The 16,092-nt window shown below is 42.2% G+C and overlaps 2 protein-coding genes across 5 annotated transcripts in view; both read left to right on the top strand.

Annotated features, from left to right (window-relative positions):
- Positions 1-8,433, top strand: part of LOC129698965 (transmembrane protein 237-like) — a 31,255-nt gene extending 22,822 nt beyond the window's left edge. For all 4 annotated transcript variants that reach the window (XM_055638496.1, XM_055638498.1, XM_055638497.1 and 1 more), the window contains 7 exons: positions 750-901; positions 1,507-1,630; positions 2,447-2,638; positions 6,264-6,337; positions 6,897-6,996; positions 7,401-7,522; positions 8,320-8,433. In XM_055638496.1, coding sequence (XP_055494471.1) covers positions 750-901; positions 1,507-1,630; positions 2,447-2,638; positions 6,264-6,337; positions 6,897-6,996; positions 7,401-7,522; positions 8,320-8,381 — 826 coding nt within the window. In that variant the 3' untranslated portion in view covers positions 8,382-8,433. The remainder of the gene's footprint in view (positions 1-749; positions 902-1,506; positions 1,631-2,446; positions 2,639-6,263; positions 6,338-6,896; positions 6,997-7,400; positions 7,523-8,319) is intronic.
- Positions 8,434-12,795: 4,362 nt separating this feature from the next.
- Positions 12,796-16,092, top strand: part of LOC129698963 (cytochrome P450 20A1) — a 34,065-nt gene continuing 30,768 nt past the window's right edge. The window contains exon 1 of the mRNA XM_055638494.1: positions 12,796-12,953. Within this exon, the coding sequence (XP_055494469.1) occupies positions 12,882-12,953 (72 nt within the window). The 5' untranslated portion in view covers positions 12,796-12,881. The remainder of the gene's footprint in view (positions 12,954-16,092) is intronic.

The raw sequence follows: 16,092 nt of genomic DNA, 5'->3' as shown, positions 1-16,092 counted from the left end.
CTTTTATCTGAATATATTCCAAGATCCTTCCATGATGGATTTGTAAATTCTGTAAAATGACACTGCTGTCCAACCCTGTTGAATCATGGATTATTGCATGTAAGAGTTGAATGCACTTGTCATTTAGATACCCTTGTATAACGAGTTTGCCAAATTGATGTAATGCAGGTAGAAGAAAATTCATATGAATGATGAAAAACTAACAAAAGTATGACAATAGAACATTTTCTAGGATTTGGAAGCACAGTTAGTTTTTGGATATTGGCTCACTGTCACCGACATCAGAACTGAAAGGAACTTTTGAGAATTTGGATCAGTCCAAATCACTTTATAAAACTGCGGCCAATTTGTACGCAGCATGAACTCATAAATAAATAGTTATATGATCATATCAGATAAACCTTCACATGGTTGAAGAAGATAGAGGGTACCTTTGATAGATGCAAAAAAAATGAAATAAGGGCAGAAAAGCTGAAGATATTCCTTGGGTGGACAGCATCTGTGAAGACAGAAACAGAGTTTACATTTCAGTTAATGACCTTTAATCTGTCAACTCTTAACTCTGTTTTTTACTTTACAGATGCTGCCTGACTTACAAAACATCTCCACCACTTTGTTTCCCATATCAATGACTGAGCTATTGTTATTTAACTTGTCTTCCCTTGTGAGTTTCCTTTAAATGAAATAGTACTTTCAAAGAATCGTTCCAACAACATCACATAAGATCTCTTTTTTAAAACAACAAACAGGAGATCACGCCCAACAGTTCACAGCAATGAACTTGATGTGGAGGAAGACGACATTATCGATGATGGGCAAGTTCCCCGGCCTCAAGGTCCTTTTTTTGCCACTACCTCTGGTTCCAGCCAGCCTGTGGATAAAGTATTTCTTGAACGAAACCGTGAGTTTTTACTACATACAGTCTTAGTGGTGATAAATAGAGAGCAGGTTAGCCATGGATGTAGCTATGAAACTATAACTATGGTGGAACCATAGAAAAAACTTGGACATTGTCAATGTTGTATATAATTCACAATATTGAAGCAGATCATTTTGCCAACATGCCTCCTTTCACGTGTAATTCTATCTTTCTTCTTTCACTCCATTCTCCCTGATCTCTTTATTTGTTTTTACTTTAAGTACATCTTTGTTAGATTGTTTAGTTTTGTTTTGAATACAGCGTTGATACAGGTCCTTCTGCCCACCACCTCCGCGGTGATCGATAATCGCCCCATACACTATTTCTATCCAACAATCTAAGGACAATTTTCAGAAGCCAATTAACCTACAAACCCACGTATCTTTGGAATGTGGGAAGAAACCAGAGAACCCGTAGAAAACCCACGCGGTCAGAGAGAATGTGCAAACTCGATACAGACAGCCTTCCACTGGCCTCCTGTGACCAGGATCTGACTTGTCCAAAGAGCTTATCCTAATGCTTGAGCTTGCAGCCTCCCCTGCGTGGCTCACGGTCCAATTTTAATATGTTGCTGATTGCTTCTGCAGGTCGCTTTCAGGCTGCAGACAGGATAGAGGCAGAGAAAATGGCCAAACAAGTCGAGGTGTACATGGAGGTTAAGTCCACTTGGACAACCAAAGATGTCTCTTTACAGGTACACCGTGGATTCAGGTAAGGGGGTCTGATGCCTGTCCCCAGAAGCAGTTTAAATTCTGGCAGGCTCTTGCAGCTATGTATTTTTCTTAAACTCCTGTACATTACATAGCCTTGGGACTTGCACTATTTTCAATACAATGTACCATATTTGCTGTTTCTGATATGATCCACTGTGTTTTGAGACAAAAAGTAGAAAGGATAACTGTTTTGCAGAGATCGGACTGTAAGCAAGACCCCCTGCTTCTAATTGCCTGTTGTTTCAATTCCCTTTCTTTCTGCCAGTTGCACATCTGCCATCAGCATCTCAATGAAGTGAGGAACACTTCATCTGGCTCCTAGGCACATTACAGCTTTCTGAACTCGCGGTTGAGTTCTATAATTTTGGATAATAATTCTGCTCCCAGTTACTTTAAGTAGGTCATGTCGGCTAAGTAGGTTTGCTTGTTCCGATCCAACTTTTTCATTTTGCACAATCATCTGTTTATTTGTAACTCACTCCTGTGTTATATCTTATTACAGACCTTCCTTTTCTATTCTCTATCCCTTCTTGCCCTGTCTCAGCACTTAACTTAAATTTCTAAATTGACTCTCATGCTGATTGGCACATTGTTGATTGACTTATGGAACATTAGTTACAATGCGGTTGATTCCCACATTGCTTATTGACTTATGGAACATCAGTTACATCCAGAGGCTGTTTTCAATCTTTCACTTTAATAATCTTATTTTGTAAAGTTAAGGATGCTTGGCAGATATATTGTATAATGGAGAAAATCATGTTGTGCAGTTTTGCAATGCCCAGATCTAAATCTATTTCTTTTCTTCTCGCAGGATAATCGGGCTTTTCTCACAAGGGTTTCTGGCTGGATTCATGGTGTGGAATATTGTTGTAATTTATGTGTTGTCCGGTTACAATTACTCCTCGATTAAAAATCTACTCCACCAGTATAGCTTGCTTGTTTACCCAAGCCAATGCCTCTTGTATTTGTTGCTCGCCATCAGCACTGTGTCTGCATTTGACAGGTAAGAAATGAACAATCAAGAGAAGTTGTATATTTGCCAATCACGACCAATCTCTCTGTAATTTTCAAGATATAAGCCCAACACTGGGGTACAGCTTCCACACTGAATATGTGCAATGTGTTCCCTGCTAGGAAGGCAGCTGCAGTTTTATGAAACTCTGATTAGGCTACATTTGGAGTATTGTGTGAAGTTCTGGTAGCCCCATTACAGGGTGGATGTGGAGACTTGAGAGGATGCAAAAAAGGATTATCAGAATGCTGCTTGGATTAGATGGTATCAGCTATAAGGAGATGTTGGACAAACTTGGATTGTTTTCTCGGGGGCATCGGAGGCTGCGGGGAGACCTGATAGAAGTTTATAAAATTATGAGAGGCATAGTTAGGGTAGACAGTCAGAACATTTGATGGGTTCGAAATGTCAAGGACTCGGAGGGAAACTCAAGTCTTTGATTTGAGAAAAAAAAAAGTTTAAAGCAGATGTGCAGGGCAAGTTGTTTTTACACAGTGTGGTGGGGGTGGCTGCCTCAAATGTCTATGACAATCATAAGTTAAAATAAACTCCTTTGCATGTGATTCATATCCCTTTGTTCCCCACACACTGGTATGCATATTTAAAATCCTCTTAAATGCCACCATCAGATCTATTTCCACCACCAGGCTGTTCCATATTCACTCAGATTGTTGGTGTTGCCAGAGGCTGTCAGCCGCTTGATAAAGGAATGCAATCCCTGACATTGCTGCCTATGTTTGGGCTCTTTGGGTATCGCTACTCCATAATGCATGACCATAACGGTAGATGATTTGTACCTATTGTATCTTTGCCATATGTCTGCTGTCTTTATATTTCTGAGTCAGGCATGCCCAACTTCTTGGTCGAGAGGGCCATTTAAGTTCGTAGTAGTAGAACTGATGTGCAAAAATTATTGTACAATGCATTCAGAAAAAAGTATTCAGACCTGTTCCCTTTTCTACATTTTGTTACGTTACAGCCTTATTTTAAAATGGAATAAATTATTTTTTTTATTATCAATCTACACACAATACCCCATAATAAAAAATGTGAAAACAGGTGTTTAGAAATGTTTGCAAAGTAATTAAAAATAAATAACTGAAATATCACAATTACATAAGGATTCCGACCCCTTACTCAATACTTTGTTGAGGCACCTTTGGCTGTGATTACAGCCTCAAGTTTTCTTGGGTATGATGCTACAAGCTTGGCACACCTGTATTTGGGTAATTTCTCCCATTCTTCTCTGCAGATCCTCTCAAGCTCTGTCAGGTTGGATGGGGAGTGTTGATGCACAGCTATTTTCAGGTCCCTCCAAAGATGTTCGATCGGGTTCAAGTCTGGGCTCTGGCTGAGCCACTCAAGGACATTCACAGACTTGTCATGAAGCGACTCCTGCGTTGTCTTGGCTGTGTGCTTAGGGTCGTTATCCTGCTGGAAGGTGAACCTCCGCCCCACTCCGAGGTCCAGAATGCTCTGGAGCAGGTTTTCATCTGGGATCTTTCTGTACTCCGTTCATCTTTCCCTCGTTCCTGACTAGTCTCCCAGTTCCTGCTGCTGAAAAACATCCCCACAGCATGATGCTGCCACCACCATGCTTCACCGTAGGTATGGTATTGGTCAGGTGATGAGCGGTGCCTGGTTTCCTCCAGACATGATGCTTGGCATTCAGGCCAAAGAGTTCAATCTTGGTTTCATCAGACCAGAGAATCTTGTTTTTCATGGTCTGAGAGTCCTTTAGATGCCTTTTGGCAAACTCCAAGCGGGCTGTCATGTGCCTTTTACCGAGGAGTGGCTTCTGTCTGGCCATTCTACCATAAAGACCTGATTGGTGGAGTGCTGCAGAGCTGTTGTTGTCCTTCTGGAAGGTTTTCCCATCTCCACAGAGGAACTCTGGTGCTCTGTCAGAATGACCATCGGGGTCTTGGTTTCCTCCAGACGTGACGCTTGGCATTCAGGCCAAAGAGTCACCTCCCGGACCAAGGCCCTTCTCCCCCGATTGCTCAGTTTTGCCGGGCGGACAGCTCTATGAAGAGTCCTGGTGGTTCCAAAGTTCTTCCATTTAAGAATGACGGAGGCCACTGTGCTCTTCGGGACCTGCAATGCTGCAGAAATTGTTTTATACCCTTTCCCAGATCTGTGTCTCGACACAACCCTGTCTCGGAGGTCTACGGACAATTCTTTTGTCTACAAGGCTTGGTTTTTGCTCTGACATGCACTGTCAACTGTGGGACCTTAAATAGACAGGTGTGTGCCTTTCCAAATCATGTCCAATCAATTTAATTTACCATTGGTGGACTCCAATCAAGTTGTAGAAACATCTCAAGGATAATCAATGGAAACAGGATGAACCTAAGCTCAATTTTCAGTGTCATAGCAAACGGTCTGAATATTTCTATAAATGTGATATTTCAGTTTTTTCTTTTTAATTACTTGTAAAAATTTCTAAACACCTGTTTTCACTTCTTCATTCTGGGGTATTGTGTGTAGATTGATGTTTAAACTTTTTTTTAAATCTATTTTAATATAAGGCTGTAACGTAAGAAAATGTGGAAAAAAGTGATTACTTTCTGAATGCATTACATGTGTGATATGCCTTTACACAAAGACTCTCAGCATGTGCAGTAACCTCGTATGGTATACAAAGCCAACAAAACATGGAAGCAAGCAGGTAAGGTCTGCTTGTAGTATTGACTAAAGCACTACCTTTAAGAGCCCTACACCTTACCTTGGTCTTATTTGAGGACCCTAAAACATTTATCTTCCTGTCAAATCTGTCAAATTATTTCCATTGTTAACTGCCATGTCATGACTGATTACATTGATTACATGTTGTTGCCTGTGTCCTTCATGCGCACAGTCTTCTCCAGCTCCAGCTCCCTCTTTGCCTAACTTCACCCATTAGGTCCCCTTGTCAATGCTTCCTCCAAAATATTCGAACTGGGGAGATCTTAGAAGAACTAGTGTGAGAATAGGGGAGACCCTATGGTGGGCCATTGGAACAGTTGCTACATTTACCCCTCTCACAATCTTGTAAAGCAGAATAAAGTCACATTATTCTAAACTGTTCTGAATGTAGACCAACCTTTTTTAGTCTTTCCTCTCAGGACAACTTTTTCGCTCCAGGAATCAATGTAATGAATCTACACTGCCCTGACTCAAAAGCATAAATATCCAGCTACGGAAACCAAATATGTAAGCAATACAAATTAAGCCTGAACAAAGCCCATTCACTTAGCCAGCCTACATCCCCATGAAGTCTCTCTGCATCCTCTTCACAGCTCACAGCTCCACCTCCACCCAGTACAGCTGGCAAATCAAGAAAATTAAGGACCACGGGGGTTGTGTGTGAAAGTGGGATAGAAGTATAGGTTCAACTGTGATATTGGAAAATGGGAGGCACAAGTAGCTGTCTGGTCTCTTTTTCATCCTGCATTTATGGAATAATAGAAATTCATTGATGGTTTTGGAGAAAAGTATGTTTTGAAGGGGTCCTTGTATACTTGTAGTGATATTCTTGATCTGTGAAGTGGATGATGCGGGTTGATGAATCCTATAAAATAAATGAGTTTCACTGATTTACTTAATTTACTTTTACATGTTATGCTCTCTCCAGACTGAACATAACTGATGCATCAATGGCACTCCGCAGAATGGTGACACTAGACACCACAGCACTGGCCTCTTTCTGTAAGTACCTGTGCTGTCTATGCAGTTGAAGATGTGGAACCAGCTTGGTGCTTACCTGTTTCATGGCTCTCTTTATGGGTATATGGATGTTTATAATTGATTTTGCTTTGTATAACTGGAAACGCAGATTAGCAATTCTCAAAGAGGATGCATCATGGTTGATGAAATAATCAAGAGAAGGAAAAAATATTTGATTTTGCAAACACTCAAGCACATGCGTGTAATTCCAAAGGTGCCCATTTCCCTCTTGCCTCAATTTCTTATGATGTGAATTGTTGACAATCCACTTATCTGCAAGATTCATTACATCCAAACTTGAGCACATTCTGCCACATAAGCAAAGGTGTACTTTCCTGTTAAGGGTATTGATTAAAGTAGTTTGGTATCGTTCTCTCCTCCTGGCCTTTCTGCAGAAGCATCATCAAGAGAAAAGTTAATTTAACAGAGATTGGTGATCAAAACTAAGTGCTTTTAATATTTATTAACTTCAAACAGCATTTGTAATAATGAGGACTGCATTTCTTGATCTGTTGATGTTTAGTTTTCTTTCTGTGTGCAGTATATGTTTCAGCTCTGATCCTATCACTCAGCCAGCAAATGACCAGCGACAGGTTTAACTGGTACCGGTCACCACAAGATATCACCAATATCACCCTTTGGTAAGTTGCAGGCCACAACTGAGTTAAAATGACCAGCAAAGTAATTAATTTTGTTTTGGCATGTGTCCTGTTTACAACTAAAATCTGTGTGCAGTACTGACTAAACTATCTAATAAGTGTTTGCAATCATATTCCTCATGTAACAGCATGGAAACAGGTAATTCAGCCCACAATGTCCACACCAACCAGAGGCCACCCTTCCATATTAATCATGTGCTGTACTGCTCTGTGTAATCAATTGGAATGATGTCCATTTGTGATCCGTCGGAAATTACCACCTTAACTAGGAGTTGAGTGTTGCTACCTCAGTATTCTGCTCCAGTAGTACATTTTAAACTATATAATTTATTGCGTGTCAGTGCATTCCTTCTTGCTAAATGAATTTCCACTTGACATCCATACAGGCCATCTGGATCAGAGATTTTGACATTGCACCCTTGGGTTGTAGTGAACCTAGTAGCTGCTATCTTAGTTGGACTTGCCTGGATCTTCCTGTCATATCAACCTATGCTTGACCATACTGAAGGTATGTGAGCAAAGATGTGATTAATGGTGAGAAATCAATGAAAGCACAAGCCCCACAGTCTGGGTTATTGCCATCTCGTGAACTAGATAAGATAAGGCTAAATCAGAAAGTAGTAATTAGATCTTGCGACACTTGGGTTTGAAATGCTACAAGAATATTAAATTGTACGTTGGATAGAAAAAAGACTAAAAGACAAATAAGAATTGATTTACAGATTATGCAGAACAAGATCTGATGTTGTTGGTAAACAGAAGGTTCTCACAGTATGTAAAGAAAAGACAGATTGATTTTGTCATCCCTTTGTTCTTTGCTTGTTGATAGAATGGTGCATATTTCCACTGCTTCACATGCAAAAATAGATGTTTTCCAATGAATTGAAAACCCATGTATTTATCAAGGAGATCAAATGTTAAGAGTGTTTAATTGTCATATGTACAGAAACGGAACAATGAAATTGTTACTTGCAATCGATTGCCTCCCATGGACAGCATATTATGTACTGGTTTAACCTAAGCAATAAAAACTCTTACAAGCATGAAAATGAGGACAGCCAAAGATGTGTATGGTAATTGCCTCATCACTTTAAAAGTTTAATACAAACACAGATACTGCGGGGGGGAAAAGAACAGGAAGGTCGAAGCTTGTCTCCATCACACTCCACGCATTTTGTGTTATATATAATTAAAAGAGTTAAACATTGCCCAGAATGTCAAAGTTATTGTCTGGCTAATGACCCATTATGACAGAAATAGTGTTTAATTGTGCACTGCAATAATGTTTTTCATTTTTCTTTGCAGAAGCGGAGTATGGAGCAGCTGTGAATGATGTGGTCGAACCTGATGATAAATGCAAAGCATAAACTGATATTGAATATTTAATATTGAAATGAGTTATAAAATATTCAATCTGAATGGTTTGTCTTTGGTTACTTTGAAAATCATTTTGTGTTTTTGTGTATAATGAATTTATATTGTGCAGATAGTCATGTGTTTTCTATCAAAGACAACCTCAGCTATGTTAGAAAGTGGTTGTTTCAACATAACATTAAAGTTTCTTGTTCAATAAATTTGCAGATTTAATGTTGAGCATATTTAAATGCAGCTTGGTTTATGGAATAGAAATTAGTTCTGCTAATATCACATTGGATTAGTGAAGGTCAACCATATCATTCAAAAGAACCCCTCATTTGGCATTATTAGCTACTAACATAGCATTCTGGCAAAACTATAGGATTGGTGTTTGAACAAAAGGGTAAAACAATTATATTGTGGATGATTGAGACAAAGGAGCATTTTGAGATACTATAGAAACAGCCTCATTCATTATCCAGCCTGTCTTGAAGAGTGAATATGAATCACAGGATATGATGAAAACAATACCTTGAGAAATACTGTCCATTGTGTAGAAGTTATAGAAATAGTTTTTGCAGTAAAGGTTTGTAGAAATATCTAACTCTCCAGATAAATGTTCCTCCCTTGAACAATCAATATGTATCTAAATAGTTACCTCTCAAATGTGTTTAAAATGCAGTCTTACACGAGGAGAAAATGACATTTGAATGATATGTCATTATGGTCTTTATGATATGTCATTTTTTGAACTACAATTACTTGAACTGAATTTTCTCCCCTTTCCTGAACTCAGCTACGATTGACGCAGCAGTTCAAGAAAGGTCTCCGGTACATTGGCGAGACCAAGTTTCGACTCGGTGACCAATTGTGCTGAATACTTGTGCTCGGTCTGCCAAGGCCTGCTGGATCTCCCAGTAGCAAAGCATTTTAACTCCTCTTCCCATTCCCATACGGACCTTTCTGTCCATTGCGTGAATTAAGCTACATACAAACTGGAGGAACAACACCTCATATTTCACTTGGGTAATTTACAACCCAGTTATATGATCATTGAATTTTCCAATTACTTGACAAATTAAGGGAGCTAAAGGCTGACATGCCTCCTGGACTTGATGGTCAACATCCTAAAAGATGTGTCTGCAGGAAGACAGAACGTGTTGGATATAATCGATCAAAACTTTCTGGATTCTGGAAGTGTCCTAGAGGTTTGGAAAACCATAAATATAAAAGTTCTAATCTCTCAAATTGGTGGAAATAGCTTGTCAATCCCTCTCAGAATTCTGCATCTCTCGATGAATCATCTAAATTTTCTCAATGCCAGGGCCAATATTGCCGTCTGTAGAAGGGTCTCGACCCGAAATGTCACCCATGCCTGTCCCGCTGAGTTACTCTAACTTTTTGTGTCTATTCCACAATCTGTCTTTAAAGAACAATTCCCTCATGTCTATTAAAACCATCCTAAACAGAAGTGTGTGCATCCTTTCCTTGGTAGCGAGATCAAATCCCCCCTCAACACGCCAAATGACGTCCCTACATCACGTTGCCAAGACTTCTTGTTCTTGACATTTACACCCTAAACCCCTACCTTTATTGCAAGAAACCAACCAGAAACCACTTTTCCTTCCAAACTGCTTGTATGATCACTTTCTGCATTTTCTGAACGAGCACATCAAAATCCAGTAATTTGTAACATTTGACAATTTCTGGCCATTTAAAATTAGAGAAATCTTTTTTATTCTTACAAAGTGCTCAACTTTATATTTTCTCATATCTGACTTGCTACTTTTTTTCTCCTTTTCTTGAACCCTGTAAATGTCAGCATAAAGTAATTGCTTAAAGTATTACGGGGTGGATGAAGAAAATATTTTTTTCATTCAGAAGGAAATTGGGTACTGGAATTTGCTGCCAGAAAAGGTGGCAGAGTTGAAAATCCCAATCTCATTTACTAAATGTGTATTTAGACAATAGGTGCAAGAGTAGACCATTCAGCCCTTCGAGCCAGCACCACCATTCAATGTGATCATGGCTGATCATCCCCAATCAGTACTACATTCCTGCCTTCTCCCCATATCCCCTAACTCCGCTATCTTTAAGAGCCCTATCTAGCTCTCTCTCTTGAAAGTATCCAGAGAACCGGCCTCCACCGCCTTCTAAGGCAGAGACTTCCACAGACTCACAACTCTCTGTGAGAAAAAGTTCCCTCTTCTCCGTTCTAAATGGCTTGCCCCTTATTCTAAAACTGTGGCCCCTGGTTCTAGACTCCCCCAACATCGGGAACATGTTTCCTGCCTATAGCGTGTCCAAACCCTTAACAATCTTATATGTTTCAATACAGAGTGTACAAGCCCAGCTGCTCCATTCTCTCAGCATATGACAGTCCTGCCATCCCGAGAATTAACCTTGTAAACCTATGCTGCACTCCCTCAATAGCAAGCATGTCCTTCCTCAAATTAGGGGACCAAAACTGCACACAATATTCCAGGTGTGTTCTCACGAGGGCTTTGTACAATTGCAGAAGGACCTCTTTGCTCCTATACTCGACTCCTCTTGTTATAAAGGCCAACATGCCATTCACTTTCTTCACTGCCTGCTGTACCTGCATGCTTACTTTCATAGACTGATGAACAAGGACCCCCAGATCCCGTTGTACTTCCCCTTTTCCCAATTTGACGCCATTTAGATAATCTGCCTTCCTGTTTTTGCTACCAAAGTGGATAACCTCACATTTATCAACATTAAACTTCATCTGCCTGAGTAATTTGAAGAGTAATTTGCACGATTTGCAGTTCAAAGGCAGGAGGTGGCAATAGATTAGCAACTACAGTACCTTTTCAAGTGGCATGAACACAGTGGGTTGAATGACTGACCATTTCAATTGTAAATTTTCTGTGATTCTGTTTGCAGACTAATTGTGCCTTTACCTTTCCAGCCCTCTTTAATTCATCACCATACTTTAATGTTTAATAAAGAACTGCAGATGCTGGAAAAATCGAAGATAGACAAAACTGCTGGAGAAACTCAGCGGGTGAAGCAGCATCTATGGAGAGATGGAATAGGCGACGTTTCGGGTTGAGACCTTTAATGTTACATTCTCTCCTTTCAACATTGCCGTTAACTTTGAGTGTGAATGACTGGCTGACGACTGAACCTGAGTTGCATGTCAATGATTCATTCAAGCAAGGAATGAAATTAGATCTACCAAGATATCAGCACTTCCTAATGTAAATTATAGAAAAAAGGGATATTTTTGCTGACAATAGCCTGACCAGTGCTGTGCCTTTGGTGCTTCGATTCACTTGGATGTGCGGAGCAGGGTATGGTCAGGAAAATTAGCAATAAGAATCCTAAAATGCCCAATACGCACAAAGTGGATTTCCTCTCAGCCAGTTTGCCTCCATCTGAAATTATTCACACCGTGATTTTTTTTTTACCTCTGTACCCTATAAATGGCTTTTGTCTTGAAGAAGGGGTCTGACCCAAAACGTCACCCATCCTTTTTCTCCATAGCTGCTGCCTGACCTGCTGAGTTTCTCCAGCACTTTGCGCCTGTTTTCACTTGTCAGGATTTTTTGTGATTGCACAGTGAAATATTGTGATTGTGACACTGGCAGGTAGGAGAATGAAGGGCCAGGATTACCATTGAAAAGTCTAAAATGCGATTGACACATTGATGAATTGGTATTGGGAAACTGAAGTATCGCTTTACGATTTGAGAATGATAATGTGATTATAATGGAGGTACTCATGGATTGAGAGTTGAAGACGGAAATATGTGGATTGTGATTGATGTACAGATCGACTGGGATTGAAGATTGTGAGGTGGGGATGTGAATTGAGATGCGGATGAACTGGAATTGGAAAAGTGAGGGCACCTGCTTTGGGATAGTGACAGATTGTAATTGGGACTCTTGAGTTGTAGAATAAACCAAAAATGTGCATTGGATGTGGGAAATAGAAAAATGGTGATTAGGAACCCAATTGAAATAACCGGATTGTAACTCTCTGCCACAGAGGGTAGTTGAGGCCAGTTCATTGGCTATATTTAAGAGGTAGTTAGATGTGGCCCTTGTGGCCAAGGGGATCAGGGGGTATGGAGAGAAGGCAGGTACAGGATACTGAGTTGGATGATCAGCCATGATCATATTGAATGACGGTGCAGGCTCGAAGGGCCGAATGGCCTACTCCTGCACCTAATTTCTATGTTTCTATGTAATTGTGCCGCTATTTATTGGGTTAGTGGCAAAGTGGAAGATCGGAATGAGGCTGAAGCGATGTGGACCAAATATATGTGGACGGGGGGGCGAGCGTAAACTCGGGTACCGGTTTGTGGGGTAGCCGAGGACCCGGCCACGGTTGGGCTGGGCTGGGCGTTTGGAGCAGAGCCGGGTTGCTGTGGAGACAGGCGGGGCGGGGCGGACCGTGCTGGAGGAGGCGGAGTTGTGGACGTGTCCCGGCGGGAGGGAAGTGGCCTGAGTCGAGCGCTCCGGCTCCGGCCGAGACAAGTGGCCATGCTGGACTTCGCGATCTTCGCCATCACCTTCGTCGTGTTCCTGATCAGCGCCGTGCTGTACTTGTACCCGGTAAGGCCCAGAGTCCGGGCACCGGAGAGCTGGCGGTGGCCCGCACCTCTCCCGCTTTACTGTTGGCTGCAACCGAGGGCCCAGCAGACCGGAGCACCTCGTCCACCGGCACCAGGCCTCTCCCCGGACCCCAGCTCCTTGCACTCCACCTGTGGTCTCTATCTTTACCCCAATATCCTATGAACTCCCGGTCTCAGATAGCAAATTAATAAGTTGCTATCTTATTAATAAGTACTTAGTAGTTTTTATTGACTTCGTCCTGCACAAAGTGTTGGAGAAACTCAGCGGGCAACATCTGGGGAGGGAAATGGACAGATGTTTCAGACTGTCCCATCAATTCGTCCTCGTGTTGTTAATATGTTATACGTGGAACAGTGCCGCACAGGAACGCCGAACATGATGCAAAAGTAAATTAATCTCTGCACATGAGCCACATCGCTCTATTGGCCCTGTGTGCCATCATTAAAGACCCCCTTAAATGGCCACTAGCCGGGTTGCTGTGCCCCCCACCACGAGGAGGCTGGTTGTGGACGTGTCCCGGCGGGAGGGGAATTCCGCTCCGGCTCCGGCTCCTGCCGTGGCCACACGCATCTCGCTTCGTGTGTTCCTGATCAGCGCCGTGCTGTAAAAAACACCCAGCACATCTTTTTTCACCTCGTCCACCGGCACCAGGCCTCTCCCCGGACCCCAGAACCTTGCACTCCACCTGTGGTCTCTATCTTTACCCCAATATCCTATGAACTCCCGGTCTCAGATAGCAAATTAATAAGTTGCTATCTTATTAACAAGTGCTTAGTAGTTTTTATTGACTTCGTCCTGCACAAAGTGTTGGAGAAACTCAGCGGGCAACATCTAGGGAGGGAAATGGACAGATGTTACAGACTGTCCCATCAATTCGTCCTCGTGTTGTTAATTTGTTATACGTGGAACAGTGCCGCACAGGAACGTCGAACATGATGCAAAAGTAAATTAATCTCTGCACATGAGCCACATCGCTCTATTCCCTGTGTGCCATCATTAAAGGCCCCTTAAATGCCACTATGGTATTTGCCCCCCACCACGACCCCTGGCAGTACATTCCAGGCGTACACCACTCGCTGTGTACAAAAAAACACCCAGCACATCTTTTCACCTTTGATCTCAAAGCTCTGCCCTCCAGTTTTTGACATTTTCACCCTGGGGGGAAAAAAGTTTTGACTATCCTATCTATGCCTCTCATAATGTTATAGATCAGGTCTCCCACAACCATTGACACCCCAGAGAAAACAATCCAAGTTTGTCCAACCTCTCCTTATAGCCAACATTTTCTAATCCAGATAGCATTCTGGTAAACCTCTTCTGCACCACCTCCAAAGCCTCCACATCCTTCCTGAGATGGAGCAAACCAAAATACACATTATACTCCAAATGTTGCCTAACCTATGTATTACAAAGCTACAACATGACTACGAGAGGGTATTGTACCCAATACCCTCTTAAAGGTCCGCTTGCTTACGGTAAGTGGTTACAGTCGACAGTAATGTTTCTGCCAGGTGATTAAGCAGTGACGAGTCCCCTTGGGTCTGGCCACAGTTATTGACGAGCTAAAAATCTTTAAAGCATTTAAGCAGGCACATAAGCAGTCAAGGAATTGGGGAATATGGTTCGTGTGAAGGCAGATGAGAATTAGTTTAAATTGGCATCATTGCTTGTCACAGAAGTCATGGTCTGAAGAGCTTATTCAAATGCTTTGTTCTGTGTAAATGCTAGAAATCTCAAAAACAGAAAATGCTGGAAATGTTCAACGGTTCAGACAGCCTCTGCGGAATAAGAAAAACATTTTACGATGTTTACAGTTTAAAAGTCACTGCACTTTTACCAAATGATCTTCCATCATGTTTTGTTTTTTATTCCATGCTCCGGTACCCAGATTTGAGTTCTGGTCTGTGTTATGACAACATGCATTCTCCAGTCCCAAAATGGACTCTGCCCCCCTCTTCATGGTTTTCCTTCTCCCTTTTGGCCTTCTATCCTCTCTGGGGACCTTTTTATTTCCAACTGCTGACATGACATCAACCATCTTGATTTCTCCACTCCCCTTACCTATTCCAATCTCACCCCCTCTGAACAGCCCTCCACTCACTCAATAATAGCAACAATCCTGACATTGTTATTAAACCTGCTGCCAATGGGTGGTGCTGTTGTAGTCTGGCAGGCTGTCCTCCACCGTGTAGAGGCCAGCCATGCGCTAGCTCCCGGACACCTCCTTATATTTGTCCCTTGACCATGACCCCAAAGACGAACATTATGCCATCAGCTGTCAGACTGTTTCCAATCTCATTACCTCTGGCGATCTCTCCTCCACAGTCTCCCCAGCCCCGCACTGCCTGCTTATCTCCTTCCCAAAATCCATAAATGGGACGCCTTGGCAAACCCATTGTTTCTGCCTGCTCTTATTCCACTGAACTCAGTTCCAAATAGATTCAGTTCCAGTCCTTTTTGATCCTTGTCTCTGTGTCCTGTAGTTCTGCTCTCGCTTCCACCCCCAGACAGAACAAGGATAGATTTCCTGAGGTCCTCACCTTTCACCCCACCATCCTCCGCATCCAACATATCATCCTCAGACATTTCAGTCACCTGTCCCTATCCCTTCCCCCCTCAGCTCCATCCAGGGCCTCCAGCAGTCCTTCCAGGTGAGACAAAGGCTCATTTGTATCTTGTCTAACTTCATCTACTGCATCGGGTGCCTACAATGTGGCCTGTACATTGGCAAGACCACGTGTGGACTCAGCGACTGTTTTCCCTGAATAATTGTGCTTGGTCTGCCAAGGCTGCAGGATCTCCCGGTTGCTATCCATTTTAATTCCTCTTTCCATTTCCACACTCACCTTTCTGCCAGCCTCCTCCATTGCGAGAGTGAGGCCACATGCAAACTGAAGGAACAACACCTCGTATTCCTCTGGGGTAGTTTGCAACCCAATGGCATGAACAATGAATTCCCCAATCTTAGGTAAATACAGACCTCACCACTTCCTTCTTCCCCACAACTCCCTTCCTTCCCCCCCCCCCTATGCACCTCCTGGACTTGCACATATTTCTCCCCTTTCCATCCCCTTCAACCAACATTCAACCCTCCTCACCTGAGTTGGCCTATGACATA

The sequence above is a fragment of the Leucoraja erinacea genome, chromosome 7 (assembly GCF_028641065.1).
Source record: "Leucoraja erinacea ecotype New England chromosome 7, Leri_hhj_1, whole genome shotgun sequence".
NCBI classification, from domain to species: Eukaryota; Metazoa; Chordata; class Chondrichthyes; order Rajiformes; family Rajidae; genus Leucoraja; species Leucoraja erinaceus.
This window is presented reverse-complemented; position numbering and strand designations above follow the sequence as displayed.